This window comes from Globicephala melas, chromosome 2 (assembly GCF_963455315.2).
Source record: "Globicephala melas chromosome 2, mGloMel1.2, whole genome shotgun sequence".
In the NCBI taxonomy this organism is placed as follows: Eukaryota; Metazoa; Chordata; class Mammalia; order Artiodactyla; family Delphinidae; genus Globicephala; species Globicephala melas.
This window is the reverse complement of record NC_083315.2, coordinates 167103942-167129090: the sequence shown is the minus strand read 5'-3', so window position 1 is coordinate 167129090 and position 25149 is coordinate 167103942. Positions and strand designations below refer to the sequence as shown.

General features: G+C 47.4%; 2 protein-coding genes across 3 annotated transcripts in view; one reads left to right on the top strand and one right to left on the bottom strand.

Moving 5' to 3' along the window:
- On the top strand, positions 1 to 19643 carry DDX24 (DEAD-box helicase 24). The gene is made up of 10 exons (XM_030883482.2): positions 1 to 94; positions 701 to 798; positions 1404 to 2111; positions 9271 to 9810; positions 10889 to 11042; positions 11303 to 11818; positions 13826 to 13901; positions 15879 to 16067; positions 17458 to 17587; positions 19089 to 19643. The coding sequence occupies exons 3-10, from the start codon at positions 1409 to 1411 to the stop codon at positions 19358 to 19360; spliced, it is 2580 nt and encodes an 859-aa protein (XP_030739342.1). The 5' UTR covers positions 1 to 94; positions 701 to 798; positions 1404 to 1408; the 3' UTR covers positions 19361 to 19643.
- The window catches only part of OTUB2 (OTU deubiquitinase, ubiquitin aldehyde binding 2), a 27302-nt gene continuing 18520 nt past the window's right edge, over positions 16368 to 25149 (bottom strand). The window contains exons 6-7 of one of the 2 annotated variants that reach the window (XR_009563186.1): positions 23304 to 24605; positions 16368 to 22689 (exon numbers count right to left, since the gene is read on the bottom strand). Coding sequence is in view for 1 of the 2 variants with exons in the window: in XM_030883488.2 (XP_030739348.1) it covers positions 24399 to 24605 (207 nt within the window). In the remaining variant the exon portion in view is untranslated. Of the gene's footprint in view, positions 24606 to 25149 lie in introns of both variants that reach the window. The other variant, XM_030883488.2, reaches the window with a different exon arrangement.

Below are 25149 nucleotides of genomic sequence, written 5' to 3'. Positions count from 1 at the left end.
CGTGGGCGCAAGCCCCTCCCCGGAACTGCGGTGGACGCTGCCGAGGAGGGCTGGTGCAGCAGTGTGTGAGGCGGTTAGTCGGCGTCCCTACACGGTGAGTACCAAGGCCGGAGCCGGAGCGGAGCCGGGGCCGGACCCGGCACCCGAGAGGAGCTGGAGGCGGCCACCCAGCGCGGGTCTCTCCAGGCCGTTGGGTTCTCGGGACCAGAGAGGGCGGCCGCCGGCCTCGTCAAGCGGCCTGGCCGACCCTGCGCCGGGGTCCCCTCGGTTTCTCAGCTTCGTGAGCCGGTTCGTGCCTGACACGAGGCGCCAGCGCCGGGCGCCTGGCCGGGCGCCAGGAGGAGGGACCCCTCCTGCTTGCTCTGCGGGTCGCAGTCCGCGTCCTCGCCCGCATGTGCCTCCCTCCTCCCCCCCCCCGTCGTTGATCCGGGTTGCTTGTGATCGCGGCGTAGCCGATGCTGGGGGTGAACCTTCGTTGCGCTCTGGCTTGCTTTGCCGTCGGGACGCCATGCTGAGCGGTTCTGGACCTGCGTCATCTTTTTGTCTTCGTGTGACGTTCCAAGGAGACACAGACCCTCATCATCCCCATTTTCCAGACGAGGAACTGAGGCTCACAGTGATTAATACGTGCACCCCAGACCCAGAGCTGGCCAGTGACGGGTTCAGATTTGAACCAAGATTTCCCTTTGTCTTTCCACAGGATCTCGTTTTCTCGGCCTTTCTGAAAAGGGAGAACGTGGCTCGAGTTCCAGTCTGACGACGTGTGCATAGATCACTTGTTTTAAAATCACTTAAAAGGTAATGAAAAAGCTAGTTGGGTTTTAAGCCATTTGGCAAAGGCCAGAGTCGTGGCAAAGGCATCTGCCCTCTTGGGGCAAGGCTTGAGAAGGAAGAAAGCTCTGTGCACTCTTAATAAAGCTGCCCTCCTCACCCACCCTCCAGCGACCCCCCCAAGATACTTACTCAGCCTTCAAGATGGCTTGGGTGTGGCAGGCTTCACCCTCCGTGCTTTACATAATGTTATTTATTGCAGAGAACATTTTGGGACTTAGCTAGTAAACCCCTCCCCCCTTTTTAAAATACGAGAACACTGAGGTTCAGAGAGGATTAAGCAGGACCTGCCAAGGGCACACGAGCAGTCAGTGTTGAATCTAGAATCCAAACCAGATCTAGCTCATATGTCTTTGCTACACCTCCTGTGTCCCCTCTGTTGCAGACCAAGCTGCCCACTGTGTGAGTGCATTTCTTTCCTTCTTTGATCTTCTCTAGCTGGCGGCATCCCCATTAGAGCCATCTTTGTGTGCAGGGCCTGATACTCTATAGGCTGCTTAGAAAATATTTGTTGCCTCAGAGCCCTGTGCTTCTCAGTTGCCAATCTAGTGGAACATTTCTCTCCTTTTCAGCAACCATGAAGTTGAAAGAGAAAAAATCGAGACCAAAGCCATCAAACTATGGCAGAATTCAGAGGAAGGGCATCAAAGTTGTGGGAAAATGGAAGCAGGTGAAGATTGACCCAAATATGTTTGCAGACGGACAGATGGATGACTTGGTGTGCTTTGAGGAACTGACGGATTATCAGTTGGTCTCCTCTGCGGAGAGTTCCTCCAGTCTCTTCTCAAAGGAGGAGCCCAAGAAGAGAAAGGCACAAGCTGTTTCGGAAGGAGAGTCTACCTCCTCAAAGAAAAAGATGAAGTTGAAGAAGAGTAAAGATGTGGAAACTGAAGGAACCAGTGCCCAGAAAGTGTTTGAGGGCAAAGATACTGAGCCAGGGCCCCAGGGAGATGGCACAGTTTGTCCTGATCTAGAGGTAGGGGAGATGGCATCAGAAAGCCCGGCCCAGACGGTTCCAAAAAAGAAGAACAAGAAAGGGAAAAAAACCTCAGAGCCTTCCCAGGGTACTACTCCAAAGGCGCCCAAAAAAGCAAAGACCTGGATGCCTGAAATGCATGATCACAAGGCAGATGTATCAGCTTGGAAGGATCTCTTTGTACCCAAGCCAGTTCTCCGAGCGCTCAGCTTCCTAGGCTTCTCTGCCCCCACACCAGTCCAAGCTCTGACCTTGGCACCTGCCATTCGTGACAAACTGGACATCCTTGGGGCTGCTGAGACAGGTAAGGGCATCCTTACCTGGCGGCCAGGGCAAGATTGCTTCTGGATTGAGCTTGTGGCTGCTAACAGGCTGGTTGGTTGGGAGCATGACCACAAAAGCACTGTTGAGTGAAGGTTTTTAGAAGTCAGCTAGCTCTGGGTTGAAATAGGCCATGTGCTGATTGGTGCCCTAGGCAGGTCACTTTATTTCTCTGAGCCCTGCAGACCCTATTATAAAATGGAGATAGACAACTGCAGTACCTCCTTCTTTTGCTATGTGGGTTAAATATAAATGCCTACTAAATTTCTACATTTACACAATAGTAAACTAGTAACAAAAAAAATAGTAAACTAAAATTTACACAGTACATTGTAAGTGATCTGCGAATGGTAGTTTTTTTCCAGGTCTTGAGCCTTTTCTGAATGGCTCAGAGGTAAAGTAGGGCTAATAAGATCAGCCCTCTGGAGAGGTCGATCTTCATTAGTATAAGGAAGAAGTGTCTCGTTCGCAAGAGTTGTCCAAAGATAAAAAGGGCTGCGTTGGGAGTTGGTGGGTTTATTGGCATTGGAAGGATTTGAGTTTGTGTAACCATTGGGTGGATTTTGTAGGCAGACTGGGGCAGGAGGTGACTATTGCGACTAGGCATTGCTTAAAGCTCCCTCATTCCTTGGGCCACCTGAGACTTTGTGAAGCAGTGACAGGTACACTCACCCTGGGGAGACTAAACTACTGATGGGGGAAGGAGCAATACAAGCCTGGAGCTATTAGTCTAACTTGACCAGCAGTAGCCAATAGAAATATATACGTAATGTGAGCCACATATGTAACTTAAAATTTCCTAGGAGCCATATTAAAAAAGGTTTTCAAAAAGTGAAAATTAATTTTAACAATATATTTAACCAATTACATAACATATTTCAGTACGCAATGAACGTAAAATTATTGAGATATTTTACATTCTTATTTTTATACTGTTTTCAGACTCCTATGTGTATTTTCAAGTTGCCGCCCATCTCAGTTTAGAGTAACCACGTTTTAAGTGCTTGACAGCGGTATGTGGCTAGTAGCTACTATATTGTATGGCATAGAATTGTAACCAAAAGTGGGGTCCAGCTGCTCGCCGCTCAAAAGCCAGTAAAGAGGCCAGGTTGGTGAAAGGAAAGCTTGCTTTATTTTGGATGCCGGCAACGGAGGCGGGGGGTGGCGGGGCGGGGGGTGCTTCTGTCTGAAGGCCGACCCCCCCACCCCCCCAACCAGTGGGCAAGAGCTTTTATAGATGGAGGGGAGGGGGCCGCAACAGAAACAGCACAGTCGGCTGTTGACAGTCACCTTGAAATTGGTCATTGATGGTCTGACCAGCATCGTCTTCATTGTTTTAAGTACAGTTGATCTTCAGTTCCAGGGTCGGTTTGTTTCCATTTTCTTGAGGCCAGTTCTCGGAATGGCAGCTTATGTCATGGCTACAGTCTGGTCATCATGTAGTTAACTTTTTCCACCTGGTGGGCGTTTTATCTGTAGATACACAGAGAGTATCTACAAGACAGCTCACAGGATATGGCTCAGAATATTATCTATAGCCCTTGAGAAGGAACTGAAGGTCCTTAGCTATGCTTATTGACTAAACTATTATTATTTAGTCTTGTCGGACTGCTTTCCTTTGCTTCTGCATTTTCTCACTTCTCTGATTAAACTTATTCTTTGGCTGAAGTTTTTCCACAGACAAAATGCAGGCAGAGGACATGGGCGGGAAGGACCATAGAGTCCTGCTCCATTTCAGAGCTGGACCATGTAGACCAGCGGTCCCCAACCATTTTGGCACAAGGGACTGGTTTTGTGGAAGACAGGTTTTCCACGGAAGGGGGTAGGTGGTGGTTTCAGGATGATTCAAGTGCATTACACTTATTGTGCACTTTATTTCTACTATTGTTAGTTACATTGTAATATATAATGAAATAATCATACAGTTCACCATAATGTTGACAGGAGGCCGAGCTCAGGGAGTAATTTGAGCGATGGGGAGCGGCTGTAAATACAGATGAAGCTTCGCTAACTGGCCGGGCCGCTCACCTCCTGCTGTGCGGCCTGGTTCCTAAGAGGCCACAGACCGCTACTGGTCCATGGCCTGGGGGTTGGGGACCCCTGATCTAGACACTTTGTGCCTTGGATTTCTGGAAGAGTGGTCAGGAAACTTGAGGTGAGGTCCTGTATAAGAGTCATGAAGATGGAAGAGGGAGGAATCCCCAGGAAAGGGGATGGAGGTAACAGTAATAGCTTAGAACATTTATTTAACATTTAAAATATGTCATGCCCTGTGTTACATGCATGAACTCAGTTTCTGAAAACCACCCTGAGGTAGATTCCTTTATTCCATCTTACTGAAGAGGAAACTCGGCCTCACAGAGGGTAGACAGTGTCCCTAAAACTGCCCCACTGAAAAGTGGTAGTGCTTGAATAGTTCTAGGCTAGGTCTGTGTGCTGTTAAGCATTCTGCTACACTACTTTGGTCGGTGCAGAGAGGCCTGGAAGTCTGTTTCTGGAAGGCAGAGGAGAGACGGGAGCCACTTTGGCTAGAGATTGACATTTGGATTTATACCACAGCTCCTATCAGGCTATTTCTATGGAATGCTGTGAATCCACAGGTCCAAGTCTCAAAGAGTTTTGGGGCTGTGGGCAAACTGCTGCCAATGCAGATAATGAATATCCATCACCCCCAAAAGATGTTTGGGCCCCTTAATAAATCCCTCCTTCCCTAGGCGCCCCTCCTTGTTCATCCCCAGGTAACCTCTGATAGTCTTCCTATCGCTATGAATTAGTTTGCATTTTCCAGAATTTTAAAATGGAGTCATACAATATGTACTTTGGGGAGGGAGAGTGTCTGCTCTAGCTCAGCATACTTTGAGATTCAGCCATGTTACTGCAAATACCAATGGTCCATTTCTTTTTATTGATGAGTAGTATTCCACTGTATGGATATAGTGCAGTTTGTTTATCTTATCTATTGATGGATAGTTCTGTTCTTTTTAGTTTTTGGCATTTACAAGTAAAACTATCATAAATATTGGCGTAAAAGTCTTTGTATGGATATATGCTTTGATTTCTGTTGGGTAAATACCTAGGTGTGGAATGGCTAGGTCTTATGGTAAATGTAACTTTTTAGGAGTTTTCCAAAGTGATTGTACCATTTTACATAATCACCAGGTTATAAGAGTTCAGATTGGTCCATGTCCTTGCCAGTACTTGGTGTGGTCAGTCTTTAATTTGATTTAGACTTTAAAAATTTTAGTGATCTTTCCTTGTGGCTTTCATTGGTATTCCCCTAGTGACTCCTTGAGCAGCGTCTTTTTCCGTGCCTAATTGTATCCATATTATCTTCTTTGGTGGTGTCTGTTTAGTTCTTTTGCCCATGTTTTAATTGGGTTGTGGTTTTCCTATTATTGAATTCATAATATATTCTAGATATACCTCCTTTATCAGATATGTGATGTGCATTTTTTTCTCCCAGTCTGTGGCTTATGTCTTCATTCTCTTTACAGTGTCTTTCGAAGAGCAGGAGTTATTTATTTTGATGAAGTTTAAATGATCATGTTTTCTTTTACAGATGTGCTTACCTAAGAATCCTTTGCCTAACACAAGATCACAAAGATTTTCTCCTGTATTTTCTTCTAAAAGTGTTACTAGTTTTAGGTTCTGTGTTTCAGTCTGATCCTTCCTGTGTTAACTTTTATGGGGAGAAATACAGATCAAAGGTTTTGTTTTGTTTTGCACGTGGCTATGTAATTATTCCAGCACCGTTTGTTGAAAAACTACTTTCTCCACTGAATTGCCTTTGCATCTTTTTTGAAAATCAGTGACCATATAGGTGTGGGTCTATTTCTGGAGTCTTTTCTTTTCCATTGATTTATTTGTCTATCTTTACTGTTTTCCCAGTACCTCACTATGCTGGATACAGTAGCTTTAAAATCAGGTAGTGTAAGTCCTCCAATTTTGTTCTTTTCAAAAGTTATTTTGGCTGTTCTAGGCCCTTGGCATTTCAAGGTGAATTTTAGAGTCAGTTTTTCAATTTCAACCAAAAAGTCAGCTGGTATTTGGATTGGGATTGCCTTGGTCATAGAGCCAACTGAGGACATGACATCTGGACAATATAGAATCTTCCAGTCCATGAATGTGGTATAGCTCTTCTTCTTTTTTTTTTTTTTTTTGCGGTACACGGGCCTCTCACTGTTGTAGCCTCTCCGGTTGCGGAGCACAGGCTCCGGACGCGGCTCACGGACCCAGCTGCTCCGCGGCATGTGGGATCTTCGCGGACTGGGGCACGAACCCGTGTCCCCTGCATCGGCAGGCGGACTCTGAACCACTGCGCCACCAGGGAAGCCCTCCATTTTTTTTAGGTCTTCAGTTTTCCTTAGCAGCGCTTTGTAGTTTTCAGTGTATGCACATGTATTAGATTTATCCTTAAGTATTTCATATTTTTGATGCTTTTGTAAATGGTAATTTAAGATTTCCTATTTCTGATGCTAATAAATAGAAATCTGCATATTTGTATGTTGATCTTGTATCCTGCAACTTGGTACCATCAACTGGTTTCTTGAAGATTACATAGGATTTTCTTCAAAGATGATTATTCATCCAGTCTGGATGCTTTTTGTTTACTTTTGTCTTATTTATTGCACTGGCTAAAACTCCAGTACAATTGGAATTGAAGTGGTATAGTGGACATCATTGCCTCGTTCCTGATCTTTGGGGAAAGATATTCAGTGTTTCATCATTAAGTGTGATGTTAGCAGTAGGTTTTTTCCTATTTGTCCTCTATCAGGTTGAGAAAATTCTCTTCTGTTTCTAGTTTGCAGAAAGATTTGTATCAGGAATGGTTACTGTATTTTTTTAAACGCCTTTTCTGCATATATCGAAATACATGTTTTTTCCATTTTCAGTTTGTTGATAATGGTGATAAACTGAACTTAGTCGCAGTGTATTATTTGTACATTGTTGGATTTGATTTGCTAAAATTTTGTTGATGGTTTTTGAATTTCTGTTAATGGGATATTGGTTTGTAGTTTTGTCTTGTAATGTCTTTGACTGGTTTTGGAATCAGAGTAATGCAGGCCTCAGAGTGAGTTGAAGTATTCCCTTCAATTTTCTGAAAGAGTGTGTATAGAATTGGCATTTTTCTTCCTTAAGTATTTGGTAGAATTCATCTGTGCTTGCCCTTTTCTGTATAGGATGGTTTTAAATTATGAACTTAATTACTTTACCATATTAGAAATATTTTTATTTTTTCTTGAGTGATAGTTTTCTACTTGCAGTTCAGTTAGTTTTTGTTTTGTGAATGTTGAAACCCTGTTATTAGATGCATAAATGTTTAGGACTATTGTATCCTCTAAATGAGTTCACTTTTTTCATTAAGAAATGGCCCTCTTTTTCCCTGAAGTATTCTGTGTTCTAAAATCTCCTTTGTCAGGTTATTAATGTAGCTTTTCCAGCTTTATTTTGACTAATGTTAGCATGGTGTGTCTTTTTCCATACTTTTTGTACTTTTGTCCTATTTATATCTTTATATTCAAAGTGAGTTTTTTATAGGCAGCATATAATTGGGTCTTGCTGTTTAATCCAACTATCTTGTCTTTTAATTGTGTTAAGGTCATTTACATTTCATGTGATTATTGATAATGGTTGGGTTTTAATCTGTTTTGCTATTTGTTTTCTGTTTCTCCCAGCTATTCTTTATTCCTTTGTTCCTCTTCTACCTTCTTTTGGATTGAATATTTGTGATACCATTTTATCTTTTTTATAGTCTTGTTAGCTCTAACTCTTTGTCATGTCCTTTTGGAGGTTGCTTTGGGCTCGCAGATGATGTCTTCAGTATATTACACTCTACCTTCAAATGATAATATACTGCTTTATATATACTGCAAGAACGTTACAAGAGGATATTTGCATTTTTTCTTTGCTTTGTGCTTTTTGTTTTATACTTTATATGTGTTAGAAATCCCCAAACACATTTTCATTATTTTTCCTTTAAATAGTTATTTTTTAAAGAAGTTTTAATAAGAAAACGACTTTTTGTATTTATCCATGTGACCGTTTCTGGTACTCTTCATTCCTTCGTGTTGATCCAGATTTTCAGCCAATATCATCTTTTCTTCTACACGAAAGACTTCCTTTAATATTTCTTGTATACCAGGTCTGCTGATGATAAATTCTTTCAGCTTTTGTATACCTACAAAAGTCTTTATTTTGCATTTTGTTTTGAAAGAGATTTTTGCTAAGTGTAGAGTTGTAGATTGTCAGATTTTTTTCCCCAGGTCTTCAGATAAAGATGTCATTGCACTATTTTATAGCATTTGTTGTTTCTGATGAAAAGTGCTGTTTTTCTTCTCTGAAGTTTTATGAGTTTGTTTTTGCTTTCTTTCTTTTTTTTTTTTTTTGTTATAGTTCTTGCTTATAGTACCTCGTTCCTGAGAGATGCTCATTTTCCTCTGAAACTTATCTGTGAGAGTTCTTTGAGGTCTGTGATAAAAGTTTCTTTATACAGAGATCACTTATTTGCTTCTGCTTGGGGCATTTTAATTTTGGAACCACTTTAAATTCTCAGCTTGAAGTGGTTTGTTTTGTTTGTTTGTTTTTGTCCACACAGATGGTGTGAATACTTGGGCTCCATATACATTCAAAGGCTAGTTTGAAAATGTTCAAGCATAGACAAAAGTTTTAAAATTTTCTCGAAAACTACGAAAATTTTCTTTTACTCCCTCCTTCCCCACCAGAGAAAGGTTTTGGGAAAGTATTATACAGATTTCCATTCCTTACCCTTCAATTTTGTGTTCCTGTACAACAGCAACACACACACACACACACACACACACACACACACACACATGCACGCACAAAACTTGCCCATCTCTTTAGGGTTTCATTGTTTGGACATTTGTCTGTAGTTTACTGGTGACCTCAGCCCGCAATGCCAGTCTGTCAGACTTTTCCTCAGACTCCTAATTACAGGTGCCCTCTGGTTGCAGTGCTGTAGGGGTACCATACCTGTGTAGGGTAGAAGGAGCTTTGGATTGGTCAGGGTGGCACTTGGCTATTTCAGGGTCCCTTATTCGGTGTAAAGGATAGAATCAGGCAAAAGTATGTACATCTGTTGATTCACACTGTTTTTGTTTGTTTTTTGTTTTGCTTCTAAGGAAGTGGGAAAACTCTTGCCTTTGCCATTCCAGTGATTCATGCAGTGCTGCAGTGGCAGGTGAGGAAGAAGCCTATCCCAGCTCTAAGTAACACAGGAGCACCGCCTGGGGAGACCAGTAATGAGGCTGGAGTTGAGATGGGATCACCAGGCAGGGCTGGAACTGAGTCTGGAGCTCTGCCTGTTGAGATTGGAATTGAGGGTGAAGCACTGCCCAGTGAGGCTGGAGCGAAGGCTAGAGCACCACCCGGCCAGGCAAGAGCCAAGATTGGAGCCACAGTCTCAAACCAGGTGCTGCCCTCCTGTGATGATGATGATGCCGGTGAAGGACCTTCTTCCCTGATCAGGGAGACGCCCATTCCCAAACAGGATGAAAACAAGGAGGAGAAGCTTGATGAAGAGCAGACTAGAAAGTTAAAACAAGAATTGGGTGGCAGAATTGCACATCCAAGGCGTCCTCTGCTTGGACTGGTTCTGACTCCCACTCGAGAGCTAGCCGTTCAAGTCAAACAACACATTGATGCTGTGGCCAAGTTTACAAGTGAGGTTTAATTCCGTTTAATAAATGTTGCCTGAAAGGATTCCAGTAGCTGGGGTGGCAGAGGTGAATCAGCTGTGCCCGCCCTCTAGAGGGAACCTTTCTCTTCTGCCAGAGAATTAAGCCCGACAGAAAACTGTTTGAGTGACACATTCTTTATTCTCCCAAGGATAACACATAGCGAATGCTATTCTAGCTGCGTAGCAAATTAGTTAACTTATTGGATACAGTAGATACTTGGGGCAGCGTTTGGCAAACCACTGTTTGGGTTTTTGTGGGTTTTTTTTTTTTTTAAATAAAGTGCTGCCACACCGACTTACTTACATACGTCTATGGTCACTTTTGCATCACCAGTGCAGAGTGGAATAGAGGTAGTAATTGTACAGAGACCATTTAGCCCACAGAGCCAGAAATGTTTACTGTTGGAAAAGTTTGCTGACTCTTGCCTTCGGGCATTAGAACTTAACTTTTTCAGGGAATTCTTTGGGAAAGGCTGCAGAGTCGGGGTTTCAATTTTATAGTAAAAGGAGCAGTTACTTGTCAAGCTCTGACTGTATCTTACAAGGCACTTTACTAAGCACTTTGCTTGCCTGACCCTTTGTGTTCCTTCCATACTGGCTACCTTGCAAAGTCCTCCACTAGAGAGGAGAAGAGAACACTAACCATCAGAGGAGATTCAGTTTAATTTTAATTGAGGGGCATGGGCAGGAACTCCTAGGGGAGGTGTGTCACAGCTACAAGTTACATCTTTCCCAGCACTGTGGTGCACCACTGCTCATTTTTTCCAGAGCTTTGGATGTCACCATGCCTGGGTTCAAATCCAGCCCTACTGGTGTGGTTGGAGGGGAAAGAGTAGAAAAAAATGAGGTTGGGGAAATAGTCAGGGCCTAGATCATAGAAGACCTGGTAAGCCCTCTAGCAGTGGCATCAACAGGGCAGGCGAGCTCTTAGCACTCCCCTGGAGAGGGGAGCTGTGCTGGTGACTCGCAGCCTTTACTAATCTGGGGGCACCTGTGTCAGCGTTGGAAGAAATAAGCAATCAGTCTGAATAACAGTGTCCCTTATGTTTTGTGTACCACAGGCATTAAAACTGCTATTTTGGTTGGTGGAATGTCCACACAGAAACAGCAGAGGATGCTGAACCGTCAGCCTGAGATTGTGATTGCCACTCCAGGCCGGCTGTGGGAGCTAGTTAAAGAAAAGCACCCTCATTTGAGCAACCTTCGGCAGCTCAGGTGAGAAACAGTGCCTCCCCTTTCCCGCAGCCCCCGTTCTGAAGTGGACCTGAGGTGACATGGCACAGTGTGCAATGCCTTCTCCCTGTTACAAAGTGCCCTGGTGTGGCACTAGCCAGACTTGGGCCTTTAGAAAGCTGAGCATGTGTGAGGGGGGTTAGCTGAGGGCCCTGGGGGTGGTGGGGCGGTAGAGTATATGCCGTGGGGGACTCCTCTTACCTGCTGCTGACCAGGTGATGTGGGTCTGTCTGGATCTGTAGGTGCCTGGTGGTCGATGAGGCTGACCGCATGGTTGAGAAAGGCCACTTTGCTGAGCTCTCCCAGCTGCTAGAGATGCTCAGTGATGCCCAGTACAACCCGAAGAGACAGACGCTTGTTTTCTCGGCCACGCTGACCCTGGTACATCAAGCTCCTGCTCGAGTCCTTCACAAGAAGCACGCCAAGAAAATCGACAGGTCTGCCAAACTTGACCTCCTCATGCAGAAGATTGGCATGCGGGGCAAGCCCAAGGTCATCGACCTTACAAGAAAGGAGGCCACGGCAGAGACACTGACAGAGACCAAGATCCACTGTGAGACTGATGAGAAAGACTTATATCTGTACTACTTCCTGATGCAGTATCCAGGCCGCACCTTAGTGTTTGCCAACAGTATCTCCTGCATCAAACGCCTCTCTGGGCTCCTCAAAGTCCTGGATGTCATGCCGCTGACCCTACATGCCTGCATGCACCAGAAGCAGAGGCTCAGAAACCTGGAGCAGTTTGCCCGTCTGGAGGAGTAAGTCAGGCCTGTCCACAGATTAGCCATTGGGTCTATGTCGCCAGGATGGTGGGAAGCTACCTTCTCTCATGGGAGCCTTATCGTAGAAGGTAGCCTTTTTTTTTTTTTTTGCACAGCGTGAGGCAGGCTCACTCTCATCTAGTACATTTGGTTGCTGGTAATACCCAACAGAAACTTCTTTAATAATGAGTAATGGTGACAATAATACCTATTATTATTGAACACTTAACAATAGATTAAGTATTGTGCTTGCATTTTAGATACATTATTACATTCATTCACTTCTAACATCCTCGAGAAGAATAGAATCATGGTTAAGAGCACAGACTGGAAGCGGACTGCTTGAGATCACATCCTGGCTGTGTCACTTCTAGCTGGTCAGATTACTTCTTCGTGTTTCAGTTTTCTCATAATCAGTATAATAATAAAAGTTATGGCAGAGGGTTGCTCTGAGGAGTAAGTGAATTTATGCATTTGAAGTGTTCAGAACAGTGCTTGGCACATGGTATGAGCTTGCTAAATGTTAGCTTTAATACTTAACCACTTGTCATTATTCTTATTTTATAGATAAAAAAAGTAAGGTCTAGAAAAGCACATAAGCTTGCCCAAGGTTTCTCAGCTTGGAAGTGGTAGAGCTGGGCCTCAGACCAGCCTGTCAGACTGTGGAGCTCATGCTGTCATGTCCATCTGCTTTTGGGCCAGACTGATGGTCAGGCAGGCAGCACGGTGCAGACTGTCAAAATGAGGGCCTGGGAAGCTGGACATTAAACTGGTTTCTGCCCACATTGTTTTGTCAGGTTACCGGTTACAGATTAGTTTCAAGAACAAGTGGTTCACTTCCCTCTAAATGTTAGTAAGTAGAGTTAGTGGTTCATTGGATCAGGAGTTGGCAAACTATAGCCCATGGGCCAGATCTGGCTTGTTACCTGTTTTTATTGGTAAAGTTTTATCAGAACACAGCGAGGCCTATTTATGTATCGTCTATAGCTGTTCTTGTGCTATAATGGCAGAGTTGAGTAGTTTCAACAGACATCACCCGTGAAGCCAAAAATAGTTTACTCTCTGGCCCTTTACAGAAGAAATTTGCTCACCTTGACTTAGAATGGTGGTTTAATATTTTACAAACTTTAGTTTGCATCATATTCCGCAGCCCTATCTCAGAGATGCAGGAAGTGGGGACCCTGAAGGGCCTAAAATCTTTAGTTTTTAAGACATACCTCAGGTGCTTTTGACTCCCCTCAAACTACACATACATTAAGAAACATCACCCAGTACATATTATTAAATGCTTGCGGTGAACCTGGCACTGTTCTAGGGGCTGGTAATAGAATAGTGAGTAGTGCAAAGTCCCTGCTCTCGTGGAGTTTACATCCCAGGGGACAGAGGTAATAAACTGAAAAGTAAGTATACAGTTTGTCAAGTGGTGCTAAGTGCTAAGAAGTAAAGTTGTATAGGGAGTTGTGCAGACTGTGGGTGTGTGGTCTGGGAGGCTTTTCTCATAAGGTGAGATTTGAGCAGAGAGTGGAAGAAAGTAAGGAAATGTGAATATCTGAGGAAGACCTTTATGGCCTAAGGTGCACTAAGTGCACAGGCTGGGAGGTAAGAGCAGGTTTGGCATGTTTGAGGAAGAGCGAGGAGAGCAAGGACGCCTGTGTGACTGGAGGGAATTAAGTGGGAGGGTGATAGGAGATGAGGTCACCGACCTAGAGTATGGCCCCATTTAATGCACTTGAGGTAGTCTTTATTATTGCAGAGTGTGGCTTGTCGATTGCGGCCAGTGAAACCCAGGTTTGGATCCTGGCTCCGCTACTGAATAGCCATATATATACCTTGGGAAGTTAATCTCTGAGCCTCAGCTTCTTTGTCTGTCTAAGGGAGATGTGTAATAGTATCGTCTCGTAGAGTGTCCGTAAGCAGTCGTGTTTAGAGTACTCAGTTGGTGGTAAGAATTTGACTAATGACAGCCGTTAGTCGTTATTAATGAGCTTTCTCTCTCCGCCACAGTTGTGTTCTCCTGGCGACAGATGTGGCAGCTCGGGGCCTGGATATTCCTAAAGTCCAGCATGTCATCCATTACCAGGTAGGGACATTAGGGAATTTGTAGGCATCTCCCAACATTGAGTGGGGAATTTTTAAAGCAAGGGTTGAGGGAGGGAGGAGGAATTGTTGGTCCCAAGGCCTCATGCAACAGAGAATACCACGAGCGTCTGGTGACCAACTGGCTGCTGCCACTTTTAGAACACTGTGGTGAGAGTTATCCTCCAAAACCTCTCGACACTGTCTGATGTCAAATATCAGATAGCCCCTTTCTTTTTGACTTGGGCAGGCTACTTAATATGGGCAGGTTAGAGTCTTAGTTTCTTCCATGAAATGGACATAATAAGTTCAGCATGTAAAATGATTACCCTGCTTGTAGAGAATAGAAGAGTGTGGTAACTAAGTCCTGCCTGGGCTTAAATCCCAGCTGTGCAACCTTGAGCAAGTTACTTAGTCTCTTTGTGCCTCAGTTTCTTCATTTGTTAAACGGCGGTTATTACAGTATCGACTCCTCAAGTTCTTATTAAGGTGAAGTTATGCGTGAGGAGTTTCGAAAGCCAGGTGGCACTTCCTGAACGTTAGACGCTGTTGATACTGACATGAGGATCAGCGCGTGTGCCTGGTAAAGGTTAGCCTAGAGCAGCCGTCAGGCGTGCGGGCTGCAGAGCCGCGCTTCCAGCGCTCGAGTGCTTCTCGGCTGCTGCCTAGCGGGTTAGCTCTCGGCATGTTACTCCGTATCTCTGCTTTCAATGTCATCATTTGTAAATTGGGAGTAATAATGCTACCTGCGCCATAGGGTTATCACAATTAAATGAGCTAACAAAATACCGTTCTAGCCCCTAAGAAGTATCACATCCACCAGAGGACGTGAGGTGACCTTGCCCAGAATTTAAGGCAGAAGATATTAGAAAGCTGCAGAATAAAATCGGAGAGAGAGATAACTGCTAGTTTGGGAGGTTAGGAGGTTGGAAAGTGCTTTCTAAAAGATGCTTGGCATTTACGGATGGAGAGGATTTGGGCATGTAGAGGTAGAGAAGGAAGGAGAAGGAGAAAACGTGGAAGGGGGCAGCTGACAGGGAGTGAGAAGAAGAGGATGTTATGTGTGTATGTATGTTAGAAGAGGAAAGTGAAGAAGGCATCACTTCCCACACCATTACGAACCACTGATAATCGTGCTTGGAGCACTGCATTGGAAAAGATACTGAGCCTTGTCGGGGCTCAGTGGAGGAGACTGCTCTTGGTTAGTGGTGTGTGCCGTGGGTGTGGGAAGGGAGGGGTTGTCGGCTGCCGTGCCACATTATCTGTGGATAATGTATCCAGATTTTATTGGAGTAGAGGCAGTAGAGCCCAGGCGTTAGCATGGTCTTTGGAGCTGGACTGCTTCATTTCGAATCCTGGCTCCACCATTTAGTTGGGTAACTTAGGGGAAATTGCTTAACATCTGTGTGTTTCAGTTTCCCGGTCTATAACATGGATAATCCTGAAAGCATCTATTTCACGTTATTGTTGTTGAGGGATAAATGGGGTAGTAATACATGCAGAGTGCTTAGAATTGCCTGGCACATTGTAATTATTTAATAAATGTTGCTTATGATTACCATCATCAACCATCCATGCAGAGTTAATGAAGAACCATTAGAGTTTCTTTAGGTAGAGGGGTTATGATGGTCAGAGCTTTGACTCAGGAAGATGACACTGGCAGCTTTGGGTTGGGTCAGGGGGGCAGTGGCAGGACTGGAGACCAAATAAGAAGTGACTGCCATTGTCCAGTTGAATGGTCATGACGACCTGAACCAGGGCAGGGGGCACGGGAGGGCAGAGCCTGCACAGTGAATGGGCTAAACCTGGGACAGTTTGGATGTGAGACTTAGGGACAAGGGCTGGATCTGCCCACAGTGCTGGAGAGGTTTCTAGCTGCCTGGCTGAGAGGGGGGAGGGTCCAGCCTTGGGTTGTTGGCCTTGAGGGGAAGAGCAGTGCTTGGTGACAGCCACGATGACCTCCCAGTTCCTCCTTTGGCAGGTCCCTCGTACCTCGGAGATTTATGTCCACCGAAGCGGTCGAACTGCTCGTGCCACCAGTGAAGGCCTCAGCCTGATGCTGGTTGGGCCTGAGGACGTGATCAACTTTAAGAAGATCTACAGAACCCTTAAGAAAGATGAGGACATCCCGCTGTTCCCTGTGCAGACAAAGTACATGGATGCAGTCAAGGTAAAAAGAAAAGTTCGAAGCCTAGTGCTAATGAGGGGAGGGATTCGGCTGCTCCCTCACTTTGCTGTGAGATTCATGCAGTACCACCCTTGGAAACTAGTTAGTAGTTCTGCCAATAGCTAAGCAGGGAGATTTGTAAAAAAAAAAAAGAAATGGGTGGGGGGCACTGTGTCTGGCAGAAGGGGGGATAGGGCGAGTGGCCAGAGTGGGAGGAGTTTTCTTCATGAACCCTTCCTTCCCTCCGCCCCTGAAACCTCCACCACCACCACCACCACCCCCCCCCCCCGCCCCCATGGACAAGGGCAGTGAGCATGGCTGTCTGGACATGCCTTTGGATGGAGGGTTATAGGGAAGTGAGGTCAGTGTGTCGTGCTGAGGCAGAAACTAAAGTTTTGTCAATCCCTGAAGCAGATGCCTGTAATTCCTACCTTCGGGGGTTTATTTTTAACTCAATAAACATTCCCTGAGTGGGTGCTGCTTATTATGGGCTGCAGCGTGTCAGGCACCAAAACAGGGTGGGTTCTCTTCCATAGAAATCCACTGGCTCGTGAGGCAGGTTGAGTCTGGCTGAAGTTCAGGTACAAATGGAGCACTGTGGACTGGTGGGTATATGGTAACATTGGTAGGAGATTTAGTTTCCTCCAAGCCTCCTGCAGGCAGAGATGTGAAGGGGTGAAGAAGGGATGGACTTCCAGGAATTGGGGGAGCAAAAAGCAAGGAATGGTTCAAGCTCTGCTGGCTCCTCTGGCTCGAAAGGACTGTTAGCTGTGCAGGGAAATAGGGCGGGAGGTGAGATGGAGTGGTGGGGAAAGCAGAGGGGATTAGGAGCCACCCTGGCTTCCCGTGGCTCTTTTCCCTATATCACAAGATCCTTCCCATTTTCCTGCTGTATCCTGTCGCTGCGGTCTGAACCCAGAACCCAGGAGAAGGAGAACGGAAATGTTTTTGGCAGAGGACAGTGTGGAAGAGGGGATGGAAGTTCTGTGACAGTTCTGTGTTGTCCCTGTGAGAGCGGGGCCCTAACTGAGGGCTCTCGGGGTGTCTCCAGGTCTCAGCTCAGCTATGGAAGCCAGCTGCGGTGTCTGCGGAAACAGTTCCCTTTGGCACGTGTAGCTCGGGAGTCTGACGGAGGTGGGCTGCCAAGAAGAGGGGCTGTTCGAGCAGGTTTGGAAAGACAGCTCTTGTGGTTCGTGTGAACACGCTCACAAGGAGCAGTTGCCCTCTGTGCTTTCATCAGGAACCAAAGCAGATGCATTGTGATGGGAGCTGAGGTGCATCTCACTGAACACTGATCTCAAGAGCTTGTTTAAAAACACAACTTAAATGAGACTTTTCTTCCCAGAACCCTGAATCCTCTGTCAGATGAATACTTTCTGTTCCTTTCCTCTAGGAACGAATCCGTTTAGCTCGACAGATTGAAAAAGCTGAGTATCGCAACTTCCAGGCTTGTCTGCACAATTCTTGGATTGAGCAGGCGGCGGCTGCCCTTGAGATTGAGCTGGAAGAAGAAATGTATAAGGGTAAGGGGCGAGACGGACTTGAGGAAGGGTTCATTCAGCTTGTATCTTTCGTTTTTCCCTTCAGCTTCTGTCTGTTGGAACCTCCCCACCACCATGGGTCCTATCAAAATCGGCAGGGCGCCTTTTCCTTCTTCGTGACAGGCCCTAATCTCAGATGAGCCTAAAGCCCTCAGCCTTGGTCTGCTTCTGTCATCGTTTGTCCGGAGCCTATAGTTCCACCCCTCGTGTGGAGAGGCAGTGGAGTACAGTGATGTCAGGGCAGGCTCTGTGGCCAGGCTGCATGTGATTGACTGCTGCCTCATCCCTAACTAGCTGTGTGACCGGGTCAAGTTATTTAACCTCTCTGTCGTACCTAGGCTGTCCTCATTTATAAAACGCAGGTCATAAAGTACCTACCTACTTCATGGGGTTGCAAAGATGGCTTGAGTTAATGAGTATAAAGTGCTTATAACCGTGCCTGGCAAATAGAAAGTGTTGGGTACATTTTAAGTTATTTATTGTCACCTGTCTTCCAAGCTGACAAAGCACTTCTGTCATCATCTCATTTGATCTTCTCCAGCCTCATGATGTAAACAGAGCAGGAATTGTTATTACATTTGGGAACTAGAGGCTCACAGAAGCGATTTGTGCAGGGAAGCAGCTCCAGCACCGGGTGTTGACTGAGCCCCTGCTCCGAACCTAGGCCAGAGACTAAGGATTCAGGGATGAATCTGTGTGGTCCTTGCTCTGGGAAAGCTCCTGACTCTAAGAAGTGGTAGAACCACATCTAGAACTAACACCAGAATTAGGTCCAGTGCCCTTTCCACCCCACAAGTGGGCAGCTCAGCTGAGGTGTTGGCATCTCGGTGCCAAAGCCAACAAATTCAGAGGCAGGCTTAACTGCTCTCTGCTCAGCATGGAAGCCAGGAACCAAATCACTAGGCTCGATGACAGTCAGTGGTCCTCCTGGTAGCTCAGGCTTGGGGCTAGGGCTGTGATGTGAGGCCCTGGCTTCCCTTCCTGAGGCCAGGCTGGCGTGGAGCCCTCTGGCCATGTCCGCCTCTGCAGGTGCAGTTACAGCGCTGGCGGGGAGATGCAGGGGAGCTGGGCTGCATAGGTGGCTTTCACTGTCTCCTGAGGGGTTTGTAGCCGTCCAGTCACCAAATTCCAGGCAACCAGTGGGTGGGTCATAGGAAGAAAAGTGATCTTCAGGTCAGGAGACTGGGGGAGTAATCTCAATTTGGCGGCTAGCTCTGTGACCTTCGGCAAGTGACCTGGATTTCCTCAACTGTAAAATAAAGGTAATTCCTGTCTTAGAGGGGTTTTTGGAGGAGTAAAGGACAGAGTGGCCCTGAGTGGTTCTCCTAAACTGTGTTGGAAGTTAGCCAACACTAGTTTCTGCAGAGAGCTTTCCTCCCCAAGAGTCCCAGAACATTTCTTATCACAAGTGTTATCCATCAGGGGACACAGAATGCTCCTACAGGTCATAGTAAACATGATCTATTTTGAATTGTGTTTCAAGGAGGAAAAGTTGACCAGCAAGAAGAGCGTCGGCGACAAAAGCAGACGAAAGTCCTGAAGAAGGAGCTGCGCCATTTACTCTCCCAACCGTTGTTTAAGGATGACCTGAAAACCAGGTATCCCACTCAGTCTGGCAAGCTGCCCGAGCTCGTGTCCGCCCCAAGAAACGGCGAGTCCGCGCTGAGCTGCCTCTCCAAACAGAAGAAGAAGAAGAAGCAGCAGCCGAAAGAGCAGCAGCAGGAACAGCCACGGCCAAGCACAAGTGCAGGCTAACTGCCCCCCAGGTCAGGGTCTGCTGGTGACCGCACGTTGTGTCTGTGTCCTCTGGTTGTACGGAAAACCTTCGCCCCTTTGACTTCACGCCACTGTCAGCCCCAGTTACAAAAATCTCTCTCTTGCACACACCACCTCCGGTAGCAGGAGAGACCTCATGCAGATCTGTGTTGTTTCACAGTACGAATTCTATGTATAGCATCTCATATATTTCTGCGTTCCAGTGTTTACAGGCTCCTTGTATGGTTAACTAGATTTCCTCAATTAAAAACAGTGGTCAGAACCAGCGCATTTTCTTGAGTTTTTAGCCAGGATGTGGGGACACAGTCATAGTCCTCTGGCTGCAGGATGCATGCGGGGTGTGTCTCACTCCGCTGCACGGTGTGGATAGAGCGAGAGGCTGGTGAGCTTCGCAGATCACTGTAAAGTCATTTCTGCCTGGGTCCGCAACGTGTGTTCCCGTTTTTCTCCACAGAAGAATCCTAACAGCTCCTTAGCTCTACCTCACAGCTGCTGTCTTGTCTTAGCCTCGCTGGGAGGTGGGCAGGGAAGAGATTGCCGGCTTCCAAGAGAACACAGCTTCCGTGACATCACAGAGCCACGTGTGGGGAAGCCAGGAGCAGTCTGCTGAGTCTGGCTGTGAGGCACCTGGGATCTGGCCCTGGCCAGTCTCTCCAGCCTCGTCTCTCTGCTTCCTTCCTCTGTGTGACAGACCGGTTGCTGCCCACGGTCTCACGCCCCCATTCTTTTGCCCTGAGCCTTTGTCCAAGCTTTTCCTTGGCCTGTTTGCCTTTTCCTGCCCCTGAGCACTGCTGGCCCCTGAGACCCAGGAGGTGATGTGTTCCTCTCGTGAGCTCCCACAGTGCCCAGGCTCACCCTCTTCACGGCACTTGCCACACTGGTCTCCGGCGCCTTGCTGAGCTCCCTGCGGGCAGAAGCTGCTTATTACTCCTTGCAGCCCTTGCACTTAGCTCAGGGCCTGCTGTAAATACGTGCTGAGGGGCCCGAGGCCTCCCGGCGCCTCCGCAGCTTCCTCGGGGCCAGCCTGGGTGAGGAGCCACAGGCATGGGAGAAGCACTGATTTCTGCACAGCTAAGTCTGGGCTTCTGAACAGACGTTCCCTTGGCCTCATGGTTGGCAGCTGTGTTCCCTCGGTCCCTGTGGGCAACTGCAACAGGGTAGTTGGCCTAAACTCAGATTCAGGTATCACTGAGTGTTGGTTGGGTATTTTTATCTACTTCGATTGTCATCTGGTTTTCCGTCAAGGCCCTGGGACATGAGTCTTAGAGTACCCTCTTTGCAGTTGAGAAAGCTCACTGTGAGTGGCTAAGACTTGCTCAGGGTCACACGGCAGTCAAGTGGCAGAGCTGGGATAAGAACCTTGGGTATTTCCTTGTAGGCCCAAGGGAAGTTCAGAAAACTGCTTTGGTTTTAAAAGTCAGCAGTGTTGCCAGAGCCTGTCTCCCCAGTGTCACCAGTGACTGGGAGAGGAGAATGCAAAAGAAAACAGCCCTAGTCTGTGAAGCTCCTGAGTGACAGCTATCAGAGGATGGCAGGGGGGCTCTCCATTTTCCAAATGATACAGTGGAAGTATACGCAGGGTCAGGGTCCCTTAGCACCTGAGCCATGAGAGGCCTGAGGATACTTGGCACAGGCCAAACAGAGCCACTAACGTCCTGTGACAGCCTGTCCTTGCCCTCTAACAGCAAATTCCTTTTTGTGGGGTAACATGTTAAAGAGCTAGGTTTTAAAAGATAGGGCCAGCCTCCCTGACAGTTTTGCTGTCTGACCTGATGAGGTGAAGCTTTGGTGAGGCCTGTGGTTCCTTTGGCACCTCCAGCCCAGCCCAAGGACAGAGTTTCCTGAGTGTCTGGACCTTTCACTAAACAAGGACACTCCTACCCGTGCTAGTCCACTCACACGTACAAGCCCCATAGGATAGTAGTGTTGATTTTTGGTGCATACCAGGTACCAACTATTAAGAAGCCAGGATGAACAGTTGTCATGGAAACCATTTTAATGCTAGGAAAATGTTTTTACCCATTGCCCGAGGAAGCTGTGGGCCTGGCCTACGTCCCACGGGACAAGGGGCCCCTGGGGAACCATTTACTGAGCCACAGCCCCTGCCCCTATTTCCGCTCAGCACGGGAATGCGTTTGGTCCTTAGACTTCTTCCCTGTTTGGGAAACCACAGTGCCACTGCCAAGGTGGCGTGTTTTCCCGTCTTGCAGTGTTCTGCCGCAGCCCGCTGGGAAGGGTCCGTGGGGGGACGCATCCCACTTGTAGGGCGCTCGCTAGGCGCCAGGTCTTGCGATTGTTTTCACATGTAATCTTATTCCACTTGAACCGATAATTCTGTGACGTGTTGTCTCCATTCCACTAATGTGGGAACTGGAACTTGGAGGTGAAGGGACTTGGCCAAGGTCATATAACTAGTTAGTGGCAAAGCTGAAGATCTGAACCCAGGCAGCCTGGCTGCAGAGCCACTCTGTGCTTAAAGTAGGAACCAAAAGCAAGGACAGTGGTTTTTGTTGCCAGATATTCGCACTGGTTTGTAAAGTTCCCTTTGGAAGGAAGGTAACACGTGCAGTTGTAAAGACAAACTCTGAAAGCAACCTTCCTTCCAGCTTTTGGTCTGCAAAGAGAAGGCTTTGTGGGGTGGGTGAAGAATTACCCAGGAAGTGTGATTGCTGGCGTGGCTGGCTGCGGTACATAAGCAGGGCAGTGTCCACGGGTGACTGGGTTTTACATTTGTTACTTAAAGCTTCTCTGAATTCTGCCACTCCTTTCCTCCATAGTGCTTTCCCTTCAGAGGCAAGATCTGAGGGCAGATGTGAAGGGAAGAGAGCAGTGGTTTGGATTTGCCCAATGGTTTTATGAAAAACGGGAGAGCAGAGAGGAAGGTCATGAAAACAGCCTGCCTCTCTTGGGCATTCTGATTCTAAACTGATAGGATCTCTCTTGGGAAGAGGGTCCCACATGAGCACTGGCAGGCTCTCCGGCCTGGAAACACAGCACAGACACACCTCAGGGGGAATTTCTCCAGCCTGTCTGCCAAAGAGAAAGCTTTGCTTTTGTGAATGCTACACAAGCTACAAATGCAGTTAAGTGGCCGCCAGTGCTGATTATACTGTGCTCGAGAGCCCAGCTGGAGGCCCAGGACCCATCTCACAACTGCTCAGAGCAGCCAAGATTCGGCTCAGTGTCCTTCAGTTTGGAAACAGGGATCGTGATACTCACAAAACATGTAACATGTTACCCCACTCTTACAGTGTACTTGTCACAGCACTCCTGTCCAGTGATCAGAGATCAGGGTCAGCTTTACATTCCTGTGAAAAAGTGACAGTCACTTAGCTTGAGCCCTTGGGGTCCAAGTTCCAGCCAAGGGCAGTATGGGAACCTGGGTCCCTGCCTGGCATTAAAAGCACCCTGACATCAGTTTTCACAAAGGCGGAAGACTGATACCAATCTGACATTTGTATACAAGGGTTGGGAGCAGTCTGTCACCCAGTCCTCCTGGTGCACAGTTTGCCTGTCGGCAGACACCACAGCCTGGCACTGCAGCACCAACAGGTTCTAACAAACCCCTGCAGAATGGAACCTGTGAGGCCTTCGATTAAGGAAGGCAGTTCCACACCCTTGCATTCTCCATTTCTTCCCAGAGGAAGAGAGCTTGCTGGCAGCGCCCCAGCCCAGCCAGGGCTCCTCGAGATCCTGAGGCAGCAAGGTGAGGAGGTTATTAAGGGGCGTATGTCCAGGTGGATGAACAGGGAGACCGGCGAGCGCCAGGGCTCTTGGCTACCAGGCGGTTTCCCCAGAGGTGATCTCCCCACGGCCAGTCTCCTCGGCTTATCTCTGTCCTTTCCCACTAACCTCTAGCCAGCCCGTAAGCCAAACAGAAGCGGGGGAAGGGGAAAGGAAGCCAAAGACAGCCTCAGAACACCTTGTGTGTGCTGCTCAGCTGGTGTCTACGGCTGCACGTGCTGATCGATGTCTCCACCCGGCTGAGGATCCATGTTCTACTTCCAGGATGTGTTGGGGACGATGAGACACCTTCTTGGCCCCAGACCTTAGGCTTTCTCAGTGTCTGTCCAGGTGGGGCTGGCGGCAGAACCCTGCAGGGCTGCCCGCCAGAAAGCAGGCAGTCCTGGCCCTGAGGGAGATAGAGGGGCCCGACAACTCGGGCTTCGCGCTGATGGCTACAGGCCTCTTTCTAGACTTTGGCATAAAAGTATCTTTTTCCTCAAGTTAGGGGTAAGAAAACAGTCATGAATGCTTGGAAGTACACTGAAGCCCTCGCATTCAAATTGGCCTCAATTCACCGTGTGCCCAAGTCCAGTCCAACAGCTGACTGGACTTGATTTTTTATAGAACTGGTAAGTCACTCAAGACAGCTGATCTTGGGCTTTTCTTCTCCTACAGAGAGGCACTGCCCCTGGTGAAAATAAACCAGAGGACCCCATTTTTATACCACAATGGAATGTCAACACTGGCAGGAACCTCCTCCAGATGAAGAATTGGGCCCAGAGAGAGGAGGTGTCCTATGCAAGGTCTCAGAACTGGGGTAGAGCCAGGGCATATGGCTTCCTAGCCCAGAGTTAGAAAACATTTGATCCTCCATGAAGATAAATATTAAAAATATCGCCAAGTTACCACCAGTCCATAGTGAGTAGACCTTATTCCCAGTGACTTTGCCCAAAAGGCTGCACATTTTCTAACTATAAATCGCTTAGAAAAACTGAAAAGCTGCAATGTTCCATTCAGAATGCAGTCCCGTAGGGCTTCCCTGGTGGCGCAGTGGTTGAGAGTCCGCCTGCCGATGCAGGGGACGTGGGTTCGTGCCCCGGTCCGGGAAGATCCCACATGCCGCGGAGCGGCTGGGCCCGTGAGCCATGGCCGCTGAGCCTGCGCGTGCGGAGCCTGTGCTCCACAATGGAAGAGGCCACAACAGTGAGAGGCCCACGTACCGCAAAAAAAAAAAAAAAGAAAAAACGCAGTCCCATTAGGTGACAGGCTCCACTGCATGGTCTAAAATTAATCAACGTTTATCGGCTGTATAAAGGATGTTGTAGTGGGACGTTTTATAGAGCAGGTAAACGGAAGGGACGGCACACTCGGGGAACACGTGGTGGTTCAGGGCCGTGTCCATTTCGTCCACATACTCCACCTGCAGGGCAATGTTCAGTGCCTGGGACAGGGCCGTGATCTGGATGTGGTCACACTCCGTGGCCATGGGCTCTACTTCCTGCAAAGGTCACAATGAAAAAACAACCCAGTTGAGGATGGAGGCCCGGCAGAGGACAAGTGAGAGGTCCAACCCTGGCTTTCGTGGTCCTAGGTCAAAACCTCTGCGCTGGGAAATAATCTCCACAACAACCTGTGAGGCAGATGTTGCCATCTGCATTTTCCAGAGGAGGAAACGCAGGCTCGCTGAGGAGGTGACAGATAGACATTGCCACAGTTGCAAGGCTTGAATCTAGATCTCTTTGATTCTGGACCCCCTAGTTGTGAGAAGAGGACACTACTTTGAAGAATCTGGAAAGGGGGGCAGGAGTTTTTCAGCTTGGGCTTCCTAATGCACAAAGTCAATCTCAGCAGAAAGGGACTTTATCATAAAGGGATTTCAAGCTTACGTGCTTACAGAGGGCTGGGTGAGCGAGTGGGTGAGTCAATGGAGACACAAGCTGCCTACTGAGTCCCAATAACCAGGGCAGCTGCCACTTAGCTCCTGCTGATTACTGCCGGGCAAGAAGAAGGCCTGGGAAGGACTCCCCTGGTGGCGCAGTGCT